This window comes from Dendropsophus ebraccatus, chromosome 6 (assembly GCF_027789765.1).
Source record: "Dendropsophus ebraccatus isolate aDenEbr1 chromosome 6, aDenEbr1.pat, whole genome shotgun sequence".
Taxonomy (NCBI): Eukaryota; Metazoa; Chordata; class Amphibia; order Anura; family Hylidae; genus Dendropsophus; species Dendropsophus ebraccatus.
This window is the reverse complement of record NC_091459.1, coordinates 143,896,132-143,912,988: the sequence shown is the minus strand read 5'-3', so window position 1 is coordinate 143,912,988 and position 16,857 is coordinate 143,896,132. Positions and strand designations below refer to the sequence as shown.

The following is a 16,857-nucleotide window of genomic DNA, read 5'->3' as shown; positions in this document are numbered from 1 at the left end:
GTTACCCCTGTGATCACGATCGACATCACTGACTCTATTGCTTGATTGCCCCAACCTAGAGATGTCATTGTAAGGGGCCTTGAGGTCGGTGTTACACCTGGACCCAAAAACCCCTCAGCCCTGTAATAAACCCTGTGGGGGAAATCTATTAACCCTTGTGGAAAGGAACAGTGGGGCAGTTGCCATAGCATCCTATCTAATTCCAGCTTTCATTTTGTAAAGGGCCTCTGAATTTGATAACCAGTAGGAGTTTACCTCTCCCCATGCCTGTGGTGAGTGGCGGGACTGCCCTCCGGACCCCCCCCCCCCCCCCCCCCCCCCCGGGCTCCGGGATCTCTGGTGCTGACACTTCACGTCCCGGGTGATGGACTGGCCGCTCAGCCAGTCAGTGACTGGGGCGGGATGCTACTCCAGTCACTGATTGGCTGAGGGGCCAGTTCATCAGCCGGGACAGGCCTTTTCCAGGACCCAACGGAGGTCCTGGGTAAGAGGTAAGTTCCTAATGGTTATCTAATTCTCCCTTACTCCTGCCAGCTGCCATATTTTCTAAAATCACCAGACGTTTCCTTCAAGGACTGCCTAGTTTATCATTGCAAAGTTTACCCCATCTATTACTTGACTTGACGTCTGCCAGAATTTTCAGTCAGATTCCGGTGCCTATTTTTGGTGAAAATAGACCACGCCCCATTTTGCATAAACCCCGCCCCTTTTTCGTACCAGCCGGAATAGTGCCTGAAAATGGTGGAAAGTAGTCTAAAGTACATAATAAATGTGGAGAAAAGTCCCGTGTTCCACTTTTCAGTCAAAATTCTGGCAGAGACACATTATTAAATCCGGGCCAATGCGTCTATTAAGGTCAATAAGAAGACGGAGGCTGCTGTTACAGTGCAGGTATAAGGCCGGGGCACCGTAACCAGGCACTACCATCATGTCTTATTAATAGCAGATGATGAGAGGAAAACAAGTAGAAAAGAGTCTTTTTCTTTTCTGTGTTGCTTCTGTTTTCATGTCCTTGAATTATTTTTCTTGTCCGGCCATTTCTATTAGTTTCCTCTTAACATACAGGCTTGGTATGTGCGGCTTATGTAAGGGGGAACGCCGCAGAGACAATGAGGTCTGCTGCAGACGTACAGGGTCACATAGTTATCGCATGGCAGAAATACAAAGAGGGGGAAGAAGGAATCATGCTCCTCAGAATCAAAATTATGGGGCCAAATTTGAAAGGGCCACGTGAAAAAAAAATTATATATATATATATATATATATATATATACATATATATATATATGTGATTTTGGCTACTAATACCGTCCAGAATACTATGGGGGAGATTTATCAGACATGGTATAAAGTGAACTGGCTCAGTTGCCCCTAGCAACCAATCAGATTCCACCTTTCATTTTCCAAAGAGTCTGTGAGGAATGCAAAATGGAATCTGATTGGTTGCTAGGGGCGACTCAGCCAGTTTCAAAGCTGAAAGTTCAGGCTCATGCGACCAGAAAATAAGCGATTGATCATTTATCAGTTGATCACTGGAACTGATTGGAACTCATATCAAGTCATGGGTTTCTCAGTCACACTACGGAATTGGCGCAGAAATTCCATGCGGAATCCTCCTGCGTGGACTCGGCGCCGAATCCTGCCTTCTATTTGTTTGAATGGGATGCCTTGTGCGCCTCCGTTCTTTGTGCCTCTCCGCTCAAAGAATTGGCATATCAATTATTTAAGTGGGGATCAGAGGCGCGTGAGCCCTCCCATTAAAATAAATAGAAGGCAGGATTCAGTGCCGAGTCCGCGCAGGGGTATTCTGCATGGAATTTCGGTGACAATTCCGTAATTTGAACGGGCCCCAAAACAGGGATAAGGAACCTTGGCTCTCCAGCTGCTGCAATACTACAATTCCCATCATGCCTGAATAGGCAAAGCTGTAGCCCTGGCTCTCCAGGCATGATGGGAATTGTAGTTTTGAAACAGCTGGAGGGATGAAGCGGACGTTATTTGGCAGAAAAAAGAAAAAGACGTTGTGGGAACATGGCCTAAAACACACATCATTCTATTTCACACTGTGTGAATGCAGCCACATACCCTGTTTGCTGATAAGGGTCCAACTAGACGAAGCAGTTTTTGACAAATAACGAAAAATTATCCAGATAGTTTATCGTTAATCTGAAATCGTTCCCCATATTACACAAAACGATAGTCGTTAGTTTTGACCGTTACTACGGTCGTTTACTCCATCTGATCCCAGCAAATGCAGGAACGATGTGGAATTATGGTGCGTTTACACGGAACGATTATCATTCGAATTTTCGCGATAACAATCGCATTTGAGCGATAATCGGCTCATGTAAACACAGTGAACGATCAAGCGACGAGCGAGAAATTGTTCATTTTGATCTTTTAACATGTTTTCAAATCGTCTTTGGTCGTTCGCTAAAAAGTTGCAGATCGCTTTGTGTAAACAGTCTTTTACCGATTCACCCTATGTGTGAGATGGGCTTAAGTGATCTTAAAACGATCGCAATAACGAATTTTCTAAACGATATATCGTTCCGTCTAAACGCTGATCCTTATAAAAACACATTGTTACTTCGAAATCGTTAATCCTTCGATTGGGCGATTAGTAAAAGGCCCGGTGTCCAATAGTCCATCCGGTGTATTAGGGCCCGGTGTCTGATAGTCCGTCCGGTGTAATAGGGCCCGGTGTCTGATAGTCCGTCCGGTGTAATAGGGCCCGGTGTCCGATAGTCCGTCCGGTGTAATAGGGCCCGGTGTCCGATAGTCCGTCCAGTGTAATAGGGCCCGGTGTCCGATAGTCCGTCCGGTGTAATAGGGCCCGGTGTCCGATAGTCCGTCCGGTGTAATAGGGCCCGGTGTCCGATAGTCCGTCCGGTGTAATATGGCCCGGTGTCTGATAGTCCGTCCAGTGTAATAGGGCCCGGTGTCCGATAGTTCGTCCGGTGTAATAGGGCCCGGTGTCTGATAGTCCGTCCAGTGTAATAGGGCCCGGTGTCCGATAGTCCGTCCGGTGTAATAGGGCCCGGTGTCCGAGAGTCCGTCCGGTGTAATAGGGCCCGGTGTCCGATAGTCCGTCCGGTGTAATAGGGCCCGGTGTCCGATAGTCCGTCCGGTGTAATAGGGTCCGGTGTCCGATAGTCCGTCCAGTGTAATAGGGCCCGGTGTCCGATAGTCCGTCCGGTGTAATAGGGCCCGGTGTCCGATAGTCCGTCCAGTGTAATAGGGCCCGGTGTCCGATAGTCCGTCCGGTGTAATAGGGCCCGGTGTCCGATAGTCCGTCCGGTGTAATAGGGCCCGGTGTCCGATAGTCCGTCCGGTGTAATATGGCCCGGTGTCTGATAGTCCGTCCAGTGTAATAGGGCCCGGTGTCCGATAGTTCGTCCGGTGTAATAGGGCCCGGTGTCTGATAGTCCGTCCAGTGTAATAGGGCCCGGTGTCCGATAGTCCGTCCGGTGTAATAGGGCCCGGTGTCCGAGAGTCCGTCCGGTGTAATAGGGCCCGGTGTCCGATAGTCCGTCCGGTGTAATAGGGCCCGGTGTCCGATAGTCCGTCCGGTGTATTAGGGCCCGGTGTCTGATAGTCCGTCCGGTGTATTAGGGCCCTTATTGTCAGGATATCGGACACAACACACCATAAAACCTCCTGTAACTGCGAGTCGTATAAATGTGTGAAAAAAGGATATGATATAATAAAGCTCACAAAGGCCGAGGATATATAACAAAGGCCGAGGATATATAACAAAGGCCGAGGATATATAACAAAGGCCGAGGATATATAACAAAGGCCGAGGCTCCTCAGTCCGGAGATTTCCATGACAAACACTTGTAGGTGATTTAGCTCAGTGATGTCTGGATTCTACAAACACCGTCCTCTTCCTCCTAGCAATGGATAATAAAATTCCACAAGAACAGATCTGTCTGGGACATGAAAGCTCAGCAATTAGCTGGAGGAAGCCTTTGTATTAATAACACTTCAGACAAAGGCACAAAAGAACAATAAATGATAGGAGTCTAGGCCCGGCCACACCAGCACAGCCTGGACTCAGCCTCATCCTCCCCCCATTTCCTCAATAAACATGTCTGTAGACATTCCAGACAGAGAGGGCCCAGGTAATGGTCAGGTAATGGTGTCCTGCCTGCCCCATTGTATACACAGTTATATATATGCGTATCCGAGCCATCTGTTAGAATCACCGGCATAGGACTATAAGATGCAAAAATCTACTATCCCAAAAGGGTTCTTCAACTTTCTATCAAATCAACTGATTTCAGAAAGTTATATAGATTTGTAGTTTACTTCTATTTAAAAAATCTCCAGTCTTCCAGTACTTATCAGCTGCTGTATGTCCTGCAGGAAGTGGTGTATTCTCTCCAGTCTGACACAAAGCTCTCTGCTGCCACCTCTGTCCATGTCAGGAACTGTCCAGAGCAGGAGAGGTTTTCTATGGGGATTTGCTGCTGCTCTGGACAGTTCCTGACATGGACAGAAGTGGCAGCAGAGAGCATTACGTCAGGGTGTAAAGAATACATCACTTCCTACAGGACATACAGCAGCTGATAAGTATGGGAAGACTGAAGGTTTTTAAATAGAAGTAAATTAGAAATTTATATAACTTTCTAAAACCAGTTGATTTTAAAGAAAGAGATTTGTGCTGGACAACCCCTTTAATAACAGATAATAGGGGTTGCTAAGTTTATAAAATTGCATTTTTTTCTATTTCTTAGCCAAGTGTCAGAGAGGCGGGGTTGAGTTGCTCAAGTGCCACTGCCAATTTGACTATACATTAGGCAAGCAAGGGCTTGGAGGTGAGATCAAGCGAGTGGGCATGCCAGGCTGTTGCACTTGTCAGTTTAGCCCCACCTCCTTGGCACTTGGCCCCGAAATAAAAAGGCAGTTTTATAAGTTTGGCAGCCACCACTATCCCTAGAAAACGGTATAGATTGCTTGTATATCCTTATAGCTCTAACAGTGTCTGCAGCTCCTAACAGCAAATACAGTTGACAGATTCCCTTTAAAGGAAAAGTCCGGCGAAAATATTTATTAAAGTATTGTATTGCCCCCCAAAGTTATACAAATCACCAATATACACTTATTCCTGGATAACATGGTGAAGTCACTTCCTGGATAACATGGTGATGTCACTTCCTGGATAACATGGTGATGTCACTTCCTGGATAATATGGTGTCACTTCCTGGATAACATGGTGATGTCACTTCCTGGATAACATGGTGATGTCACTTCCTGGATAACACGGGGATGTCACTTCCTGGATAACATGGCGATGTCACTTGCTTGATAACAGGGTGATGTCACTTCCTGGATAACATGGTGATGTCACTTCCTGGATAACATGGTGATTTCACTTCCTGGATAACTTGGTGATGTCACTTCCTGGATAACATGGTGTCACTTCCTGGATAACATGTTGATGTCACTTCCTGAATAACATGGTGATGTCACTTCCTGGATAACATGGTGATGTCACTTCCTGGATAACATGGTGATGTCACTTCCTGGATAACATGGTGATGTCCCATACGGGCTGTGGCTGCTGTAGAGGATGATGGCAGGGGGACACTGAGGGACACAGGGCACTGGAGGGACAGTGAGCATCCCCCCTACCATCATCCTCTCCAGCAGCCACAGCCCGAATAGCTCTGGGAGTTGGGTCGTGACATCACCATGTTATCCAGGAAGTGACATCACCATGTTATCCAGTATGGGACATCACCATGTTATCCAGGAAGTGACATCACCATTTTTATCCAGGAAGTGACATCACCATGTTATCCAGGAAGTGACATCACCATGTTATCCAGGAAGTGACATCACCATGTTATCCAGGAAGTGACATCACCATGTTATCCAGGAAGTGCAGTAGCAAGTGCAGGGAGAAAGCACTTTATAGGCATTTCTGTAATAAGTGTATATTGGGGATTTTTATAACTTTTGGGGGACAATACAGTATTCTAATAAAAATTTTCACCGGACTTCTCCTTTAAGAAAGATCCACAGGGGACATATTCTCTGTACAATGGGGCTAATCCTGCCTGAAATCCAGTAATGATTGGTAAAAAGCCCCTATTCCTGATTGCCAGGGGCCCGGATGAGTCTCTGTATATATATATAGACAGTGTATACTGTGCTGTGGCAGAATTCACCGTGTGTGACATCTGGCTGTAGTGACTGAGAGCGGGAGGTGCTGAGATACTGAGGCAGACAATGGGGAGTCAGTCACAGACTGATAGCTGGGATCACAGAGAGTACACAGATAACATGGGGCGGTGCGGCCCTCACAGGACGTCCCTCATTCATCTGAGGAAAAACTGCTCAAGGCTGTTCACACTGGAGGTAAATGCACACTAGACAGCCGAAGCGTAACATCAGGCTTCGGGGGATCAGCAGGGAAACTGGAACCATTTATATCCCCAAAATGTCTGGCCGGGTTCACACTGTGTTTTTTAATCTGTGGTTTTTTTTGGGGGGGGATAAAATGGATAAAAAAATCAGATGTATTTGTGTGCATCCGTTTTGATCCGTTTTTCCATTGACTTCCATTATAAAAGAAACGGATCAAAACGCATCTTTTTCCAGCGTGTGGTCGACCACGTTTTTGTGTAAAAAAAAAACAACAAAAAAAAAAACACATGCGTTTTGATCAATTTTTTCTTATAATGGGGGGTGAATGGAAATGTGGATCCAAAGGGATTACACAGAATTTCAGCAGTTTTTTCATTCGTCCCCCCCCCCCCATAAAATGTATACGTTAAATGGAGCGTAAAAACGCAGTGTGAGCTGTCAGCGCTTGCTTGCTCCTCGTTCACCTCATAGAGGTTTTCTATGAGGATTTGCTGCTGCTCTGGACAGTTCCTGACATGAACAGAGGTGGCAGCAGAGAGCACTGTGCCAGACTGGAGAGAATACACCACTTCCTGCAGGACATACAGCAGCTGATAAGTACTGTAATTTTTTTTTTTTTTTTATAAAATAGAAATAATTTAGAAATCTGTGTAACTTTCTGCCACCAGTTGATCTAACACTATTTTTTCTCTCCGGCATACCCCTTTAATGTGAAAATCGCCAATAAATCTGCAAACAATCTCCAGTTGAGGTTGCAGATATGATCTGACATTTATACATGAAGGAATTGTTATGTGAGCAGTTCTCTTATACTTCCCGCGTCTCTATTAGAAAGTGCCCCCCACCCAGCAGCCCCCTGTCCCGGGGATTTCTCGGACGATTAATGGTGGGCTCGGAGGGGATTGTGGGATTTCACAGTTTCCTGCGCTATGTGACCGATGTTGGGAGATAATGTTCTGGCTCATGTTCCTGCCGGCTTCTTCATGGATGTTAAGCAGATGGCTGGCGGATACCTAGATTAGAGCTGAGGATTGTCCTGCCTGCCAAGTTGTCCTGACCTGAGATGTCACGGTGACCTATGCGGCAACCTGTGTACCACAGCATGTGATGCTACCTCCTGCATCAGCTAATGCCTCATACCGGCCCTGGTACCCATAGAAACCAGACAGGCCGCCGCACTATGAATGAAGACGAATAGAAAGAACCATAGAAATGAGAGCGGCAGCCATGGAGCCGACCCCGGACACTTATTATCGCTGTGACTCACTCGGTCTCGCATGTCACCCATTTACTTGGACAACATCTGCGCTTGCCGTCAGTGAATGGAAGCAACAATGTCACCTATAGGTTATGTTCCCACAACGTTTTATCCTCCCCGTTTTTGAAAAGAAAAAATGACGTCAGTCATTTGGCTGTTTGGACGCCCGTCAGTGTAATGACGGCCGTCGGTCCATTATTCTAGCCAGGTGGACTGATCGTCTTTTGTCTTTAATTAAAAAGTTGAATTTAATAGTAAAAAGAGCGACTAAAAAATAACACCTGGTGTTTGCAAAAGATGTCCGAAAAAATTGTCCACGCAGACAACGTCCATTATTTTATATACTGTGCGCACTGGACGTCCGTCATTCCACTGACTGCAATTAAATCGCTGCAAAAGCGGACGTCTTTTCTGGTTTTTTTTTGGTTTTTTTTATAGTGTGAACACAACCTAAGGGTCCTATCAGATGAAACGATTTTTAAGGATTAACAAAAAACAATTGCAAACAAGTTTATTGTTAACAGGAAATCGTTCACCATATAATGCCGCGTTTACACGGAGCGATAGTTCGCCCAATGGAACGTTTAACGATTTTGAAATAACAATGTGTTTTTTTTTATAAAGATCAGCGTTTAGACGGAACAATAAATCGTTTGGAAAAATCGTTATTGCGATCGTTTTTAAGATCACACATGGGGTGAATCGGTGAAAGACTGTTTACACAAAGCGATCTGCGAATTTTTAGCCAACGACGATTTGAGAAGTTGTTGAAAGATCAAAATGAACGATTTCTCGATCGTCGCTTGATCCATCGCTGTGTTTACACGAGCCGATTATCGCTCAAATGCCATCATTAGCGCGAAGATTCTAACGATAATCGCTACTAACATCATTTCCTCCATCTGATCCCAGCAAATGAAAAAACAATGTGGAATTATAACGAAGGATTAGTGAAGGAATGCGGAATTACAGCAAACGATTAGCGATGATTTTGGTGTCAGCACAGATCAATCAATGAACGATTTCTTGATGGCATTTACACAAAAATCTGTGTGGGAGCTTTTCTCTCGGTCTTACCCACCTCCCCACTTCTTTCTGAGAAAGATGATGTAAAAAAAGTCGCTGGCAGGCTGTATCTGCAACATTGTAGCTTCTTTGTAATGCCGGGAGGATTAATCACAGTGAGTTCATCGGCAACTTGACCTCAGAATAACCCTCCCAGCATTACAAAGAAGCTACAATGTTATGGATAGGGACAAATATTTGCACTAAAATAGTAAAATAGTCCAGAAGGGAACTCTCAAATTACTGATAAAAAGTGTTAGATCTCTTACTGCAATGTATGAAATATATTCTCATGCAATTACAGACAGACAACAAAAATGACCCATACAAATCATTAGAGTTGAGTTAATCAGTAGTCTTACTGGTGGCATCCACACATCTGACACCAGGGTCTCGACAGGTTTCCCCCCAATTCGGGTTCATCAGGGGAACACAGTACAAAATGACAGCTCAATAACCAAAGGGTCATACCAGAATAGACAACAACCAGCAGGGTGCCAGATACTTAGATTGATCAGGTTGTAAGAGTCACTATTGACACTGAAAAGATGAGATGTCCGATATGCCCGGACTCACAAATTCCCTTGTCCGGAAACTGGATCTGCCGAGGACTCTAACCATTTGTATGGGTCATTTTTGTTGCCTGTCTGTAACTGCGTGAGTATATTTAATGCATTGTAGTAAGGGATCTCACAGTATTCTCAGTAAGTAATCTGAGAATTCCCATCTGGACTATTTTATTTTAAAGTTTTTTACTGTTTTTTTACTGTATTTGTTATTTTAAATGACAAGCTGCAGCCATTGGGTATAGCTGAGTTGTGGAGATAAAAAAAAAATATATATATGATGGAATATGATGGTGAACCAAAGTTTTTTTTCCTTTTGGATTTGAGCTGCTTTACATATTTTTTTTCCTATTGGTCATTGAATGGTTACGGCCCGGAGGCTCCAGATCTTGTTAAAGCTCCTATAATAAAGTGTCACTGTCGTATTTTTTTTTTTGCAGAAATCAATAGTCCCGGCGATTTTAAGAAACTTTGTAATTGGGTTTATTAGGTAAATCTGCCATTATCTGCATTCAAAAAGCCTTTTCCTAGGTCTCCTCCCCCTCCCTCCTCATCCTCATTAACTGCTCATGATCGGAAAATCTCGACTCTTTTACATCAGTTGAGCCCTGTGTAACCTATGGAGAGGGGAGGAGGGAGATTAGTCGCCAGCAGAGAACAAAGGATTACACAGAAGGACCTGTGTGATAACCGGTATTCAGAGGTCAGAGCTGACTTCAGAGGAGATAGCTGGTGATGTAGCTGTAAATTAACTCTTTGTTGTCCTGTTTTGGTGCCTCATCTCCCTCCACCCCTCCCCTCTCCATAGACAGGGGGGGGGGGGGAGCTTCAAACTGCTTTTTCATGATAAAAATGCATTTTACGGCTAATAAACCCAATTACAAAGTTTCTGGACTATTGATTTCTGCAAAAAAAAAAAAAAAAAAATTAATTATACGACAGTGACACTTTAAGCTTCTTGATAACCTCGAATATGATCGGCTGTTTTTTATTTCATGCAACTATTATTCAGAATCCCTTAAAATATTTTTGAGCTCTCATGTTCCTCCTCTTGTGTTCTGGCGCAGGATTTTCTGGCAATTGCGTCGGATGTGGAGAGAAAGGCTTCCGTTACTTCACCGAGTTTTCCAACCACATTAACCTTAAGCTGACCACCCAGCCCAAGAAACAGAAACACTTGAAGTATTATCTGATCAGGAACACACAGGGATGCTTAACAAAGGGAGCGCTCATCTCCTGGAAGGGGACAGGTGAGCTCGTACAGGGGCTATTAGCAGGGCCGGGGAGGATCGGAGACCCCGCTATGATGACCGTAAATTTACAACTTATTTTTTCCATATTTGATTTCCTTGAAGAGGTAAGAAGCCGCCATTCTACTTCCAGCCTGAGTTCCAGCACCGGACTGACTCTGCTGGATGGATCCGTTACCATGGTAACTAAGATGAGTGACCCCGCCATACACCTGACTAATGGCAGCCCCCTAGCAGGTAAGGGTCAGGGAAAGGCTAGAGATCACGTCATACTTATATTCCCCAGATATTTATATAACATTTACATCTACAGTTAGGCTGGGTTCACACTATGTTTTTTCCACCTGTTTTAATTCATCCATTTCCACAAATAAACGGATGTGCATCTGTTTTGATCCGTTTTTCTATTGACTCCCATTATAAAAAATAAGGATGAAAATGCATGTTTTTTTTAACGTACACAAAAATGAAAAAAAAACAAAACAAAAACGGATGCACGCAAATGCAAAAAAACGTAGTGTGAACCCAGCCTTATATTGTGCTGTCAATATCCTTGTTAGGCTCAGGCCGCAGGACTCTGCTGCCCTCTGCTGGTTCAGTGTCTGCATGTACTCTATGGTGATACAAAATGCATTGTGCAGTAAAGCAAACTGCATCCTCCACATCTGCTCTGGATTCCACATGGAAAGGTGTTAGGGGGCTCAGCTCTGGTGCAGATAGATCCCATCGCTCAGTACTAAGCACTGTTCTTTGCAGGCTGTTAATCTGCCCACCATGTAAATGGAGTTTGTATATTCCACCTCTTGGTACTCTGGTTACCTCCCTTACAAAAGATCCTTACACTTATTACCTCAACTCTGCAACTCTTCCAGAATATCCCTGATCAGTTGTTTTGTTTTGTTTTTCATTAAAGTGTCACTGTCTTTAAATTTTAGTACAGACGATTTTAAGAAACTTTGTAATTGGGTTTATTATCCGAAAAATGCATTTTATCATGAAAAGGAAGTTTGAAGCTCTCCCCCCTGTCTTCGGGTTCTCTTATGCAGAGGGGTGGAGGGAGATGAGGCACCAAAACAGGACAACAAAGAGTTAATTTACAGCTACATCACCGGGCTATCTCCTCTGACAGTCGGCACTGACCTCTGAATACCGGCTTTCACACAGATCCCACTGTGTAATCCTTAGTTCTCTGCTGGTGACTAATCTCCCTCCATCCCCCTCCCCCCTCCATAGGTTACACAGGGCCCGGCTGATGTAAAAGAGTCGAGATTTCCTGATAATGAGCAGTGGATGAGAGAGAGGTGGGGGGGCTGGGGAAAGTCTTTGTGAATGCAGAGAATGGCATATTTGCCTAATAAAACCAATTACAAAGTTTCTTAAAATCTCCTGGACTATTGATTAAAAAAAACAAATCAAAACAAAACAAAAAACATGACAGTGACAGTTTAAACACTAAAAAATATTGTTTGAGAGGTAATATGGGATATTCCAGTTTCAGAAAATTCAGGTGCTATAAGAATAAAGAAGCAAGCATACTCACCTGCCCTGATCCTGTGCAGGGGTGACCGGCCTTGTCCCGTGATTGGCTGACCAGTAACCAGGAAGCAGCGGGAACTGGGAGCTGTTGACAGAGCAGCTGTGTGGGATCAGGGCAGATGAGTATTTTTTTTTTTTTTAACATTTTGACTAACGTTTAACTTTTTTCCCTGGGGCTGGAATACCCCTTTAATGATCAAACAATATCTGTTCAGTGGATCTCTTATTCTATTGCCAACGGGAGAGTTTTATTGTGATCTGCGCTGTCGATAGAATAGTCGGTTGGTGTTTTCCTTGACTTTGGCGTAAAATGTGGCAAAAGGACAAGTCTCAAGACACGACAACTGATGTATCCAAGAGTCTGAGCCACTGTGATAAATCTGGCACATCCTTAGACTAAGGGCCCTATTCCGCCGGACGATTATTGTTCAGATTATCGTTAAATCGTTCAAATCTAAACGATAATCGTTTGGTTGAATAGCAGTTAAAGACTAACGACCGAATGAGAAATCGATCGTTTAATAAGACCTGGATCTATTTTTATCGTTGCTCGTTTGCAAATCGTTCGCATTGAATAAGAAGTTGTTCCGTCGTTCGCAGTAGTGACGAACGCAATAGCAACGACAAGACGACAGCAAGAACGATCATAAGTAATGATTATCTTTCCATGTAAATGGGTTAACAATTTCAGGTCTTTCGTAATAGCGGTCGTTTGGATCGTTTATCGTTAACGATTATGCGAACGATATAATCGTCCCGTGGAATAGGGCCCTAAGTTTGTACTGTATAAGTATTAGGATATGTTCAGACTGAGGAATAGGCACGGAATTCTATCCTTAATTCTTTTCTAGCAGAATCCGCCCAAAGCGGATCCGCGGCAGAAAATTCTGCGTGTAAATTCCACCGTGTGAACAACTGAGCAGAAATCCCTTAAGACACAATGGGACATTGCTCTGTACATAGCGGAATAGGCGCACGGATTCAGCTTGAAGTTCCTCGCCTACTCCTTGGTGTGAACATACCCTTAGCGTTAAGGAATCTGGGTCCGTGTGAAACCATCCTCAGAGATATTCCAAACTCTATGAAGTGATATCAATGTCTTGCAGGAGAAAACGGATTTCCCCAAGTGCCGAATGGAACGACCTATCAGAATATTAATGGCGCCTGTACCTCGCAGCCTGCGAAGCCGAATCCATCAGTACAGCCCAGACCGACAGTATTAGGTGGGTGGAGCCCTTCTTTATATACGTAACATTTAATAAATAACATTTATTTCTTGTGCAGCCTCCCTCGGGTTATAGCTGGACTCTCTTTCATGGTATATGGTCAGGTTCTTGTACATTCAACAGGTTTGCCTTTGTTTTTAAGGAAATGTCACCAACTCTGGTCCTCCCAAGAAACGGCACAAGGGGTGGTCCCCAGAGTCCCCTTCCTCCACGGATCCCAGCAACCCGCAAAACAACTTTCACACCGCCAACAGTCATGGGAAAGTCGGTGAGTAGACAGTACAGATGCATAGATGAGTATTAGAGTGTTAGTAATGAATAAGTGATCATGGGTAAAGATAGCTGAGCATAGCAATCCACTCATAGAGTTAAATGGAACATTCACTACCTCATTCAGGAAGGGGGACATTATGATGCGTGGGGGTCCCAGAGAGGATCCTTTAACCCCTTTAATATTCCCTGACAATAAGAAATTGTATTTTTATCTTCTCACCAGACCCCATGACCCATTGCTTTTTAGATACCATAGGTCAGATGGGTGCACCCCAGTCGACCCCTGGCAACCCTCTGTCTTCTCCCCTGGTGGCCTCTGGAGAGTCTGTGTCTATTCCAGACAACCTCCTGAAGACCTGCATGATAACACCCGTCATTTTTAAAGGTACGTGCCTGAATAATATCCAAACTGTAACACATCTGCACCAAATCAATGTCTTACGCAGTGGCATAGCTACCGTGAAGACAGGGAAGGCGACTGCTATGGGGCCCCTGCAGGAAGGGGGCCCCGAGGAAGCCTGCCCTGCCTTCATGGTAGGTACCAACCACTGTACCCCCAGGGGTCCAGAGAGGAAGAGAGACCCCCACTGCACTGTTCAGCCCCCTCACTGTAGTGTCGGGTGAGCGGGCTGAACAGAGGAGCAGGACCTGCCAGGTCCTCCACGGCACAGGAGAGGAATGAAGGTGAAGATCAGCCCAAACTACAGGAGGAGGAGGTGGGAAGCCTGGGAGCTGTAAGTGCTGTGTATGTGTGTCAGTGTGTGTATATATGTATCTGTGGCTATATGTATATGTCAGTGAGTGTATATATGTGTCTGTGAGTATATGTATATGTCAGTGAGTGTATATATGTGTCTGTGAGTATATGTAGATGTCAGTGTGTGTATATATGTATCTGTGGGTATATGTATATGTCAGTGTGTGTATATATGTATCTGTGGCTATATGTATATGTCAGTGAGTGTATATATGTGTCTGTGGGTATATGTATTTGTCAGTGTGTGTATATATGTATCTGTGGGTATATGTATATGTCAGTGTGTGTATATATGTATCTGTGGCTATATGTGTGTGTGTATGTCAGCAATGTCTGTAGCACTGGTGTATATGTGTGTGTTTGTGTATGTCAGTAGTGTCTCAAGTGATTGACAGGTTTGCTCCCAAAGATGTTCTGCAGCAGCTTCTATTAATGCTGGGCTCTAATAAAAGAACCCACCACTAATATCTGCTGCATGTTCTTTTATTTCTGGTTGAGTATTTCTTATTACACTGAGATGATTTCCCTGTGTACAGTCTACTCATGGTGTATACATCAGCACTAGTGTAATCACATTACAGCGTATATATGTGTGTATGTCAGTGGCGTATCTGTATATATGTTAATGGTGCCTCTGTGTGTGTATATGTGCGTCATTGTGTTTGGCGGGGGGTGGGGGGCGTACAGGATTCATGGGGCCCCGTACAGTTTTTTGCTATGGGGCCCCATGAATCCTAGCTACGCCCCTGGTCTTACGTTTGTATCCGGTGCTCGAGAAGAGATCCGCAGCATTATGGCTACAGGTGCATCGCTGTTTATTTAAAGGGATTGTTCACTAAAAAATTTTTTATCTTTTTAAATCAACTGGTGCTAAAAATTTTCAATTGAGTTGTATTAAATAAAATCTCCATTCTTCCAGTACTTATCAGCTACTGTATGTCCTGCAGGAAGTGGTGTATTTTCCCCAGTCTTACACAGTGCTCTCTGCTGCCACCTCTGTCCATGTCAGGAACTGTCCAGAGCAGGAAAGGTTTTCTATGGGGATTTGCTACTGCTCTGGACAGTTCCTGACATGGACAGAGGTGGCAGCAGAGAGCACTGCAGAGAATACACCACTTCCTGCAGGACATACAGCAGCTGATAAGTACTGGGAGAATGGAGATTTTTTAATAGAAGTAAATTACAAATCTCTGGCACTTTTTGGCAACAGTTGATTTGAAAGATTTTTTTTTTTTTGTGAACAATCCCTTTAAACCACAGAGACGGATCTTTGTGTACAAGTTTAATTAGGAGCTCCATGAATCCATTGTATTGTTCTCCCGTACAGGCCATGGTAACTTCCCGTACCTTTGTGGTAATGTGAATGAAGTTATCGTCAGCCCCCTGTTGTACAACTGCTACAAGAACTCCCAGTCCATGCCGAAGACCTATGAACAATATGGAGCCACCACCATCCAGCCCATCTCTGAGGAAATGCAGCTGCTGCTTACAGTCTACTACCTGGTCCAGCTTGGTAAGTGTGGACGGGGATAGATGGACCCCCTAGGACCCTCACTCCTATGCCGTAGATAGTCCAAGAATGGAGTCATGCTGCAAGGAGGCCAGGTGCAAGGAAAGACTGTGGAGGCTAGATTACCATTTTGCAGCCCCATCGTTCTCTTGATCGGTTAAGGTCAGAAAAGTCAGACCCAGGGGAGTAAGTACCACTGTGGCAGCCGTAGCGGCCCATCGCATCAGGGGGCCCACCACATCGCAGGGCCCATCGTTTCGGGGGGCTATCGCATCAGGGGGCTCACCACATCAGGGGGCCCATTGCATTATGGGGCTCACTGCATCAGGGGGCCCATCCCTGCAATACACCAGACGTCCTGAGCAGTCATCGCACTACCAAGGGAGATGGCTACAATGGGGGGGAGGGGGGCACTATCTACTGGGGGGGATACCAGGGAGATTACCTACAGTGGGAATGGGGGCAATCAAAAGTTTGCTATGGGGCCCAGTCCGTTCTAGTTACGCCCCTGGTCAGACCCTCACTGAGGACCATTCGTAGCTTTGGCCGAACATATCACATTGTCCTCTCTTCTGTCCCTAGCTCCAGACCAGGTGCCCCTCATAGAAGACCTAGAACAGATCTTGATGCGTTCCTGGCGGCAGACACACCTCGCTGAGATCCGCCAGTACCAGCAGAACGTGTCGCAGACGTTCCCGCAGTTTCCGAGCCATGTGACTGCCGTGACCGCCTCCCAGTTGCCCTGGTTAGCGGGACTGGCTGCCAGTTCTTGTAATGAGAGCGTTAAGATCATTGAATGCAGCTTCTCCTTGGCAGAGGGTCTCTCCGAAATGTTCAAACTGTTGGTGGAGGGAAAACTGAGCAAGACCAACTATGTGGTGATAATCTGCACGCTGAGAGCCAACGGTCTAGACTCCTGCATCGTGATAACAGGTGGGTGGCGGGAAGAACGCTCACCGGGATCGGGAGATATACAGACATATATAGAATTTATTGACTGTTGCTGCTGTTACGACTCCTGCTCTCTGCTGCCCCCT

General features: G+C 45.0%; 1 protein-coding gene across 6 annotated transcripts in view; it reads left to right on the top strand.

The window, feature by feature from the left end:
* GREB1 (growth regulating estrogen receptor binding 1) overlaps positions 1 to 16,857 on the top strand; it is a 102,844-nt gene that overhangs the window by 48,596 nt on the left and 37,391 nt on the right. For 4 of the 6 annotated variants that reach the window (XM_069973160.1, XM_069973164.1, XM_069973159.1 and 1 more), the window contains exons 5-11: positions 10,336 to 10,518; positions 10,624 to 10,755; positions 13,161 to 13,277; positions 13,423 to 13,548; positions 13,777 to 13,938; positions 15,638 to 15,823; positions 16,403 to 16,753. In XM_069973160.1, coding sequence (XP_069829261.1) covers positions 10,336 to 10,518; positions 10,624 to 10,755; positions 13,161 to 13,277; positions 13,423 to 13,548; positions 13,777 to 13,938; positions 15,638 to 15,823; positions 16,403 to 16,753 — 1,257 coding nt within the window. Of the gene's footprint in view, positions 1 to 7,653; positions 7,727 to 10,335; positions 10,519 to 10,623; positions 10,756 to 13,160; positions 13,278 to 13,422; positions 13,549 to 13,776; positions 13,939 to 15,637; positions 15,824 to 16,402; positions 16,754 to 16,857 lie in introns of those variants that run through there. The other 2 variants (XM_069973163.1, XM_069973162.1) reach the window with 2 other exon arrangements.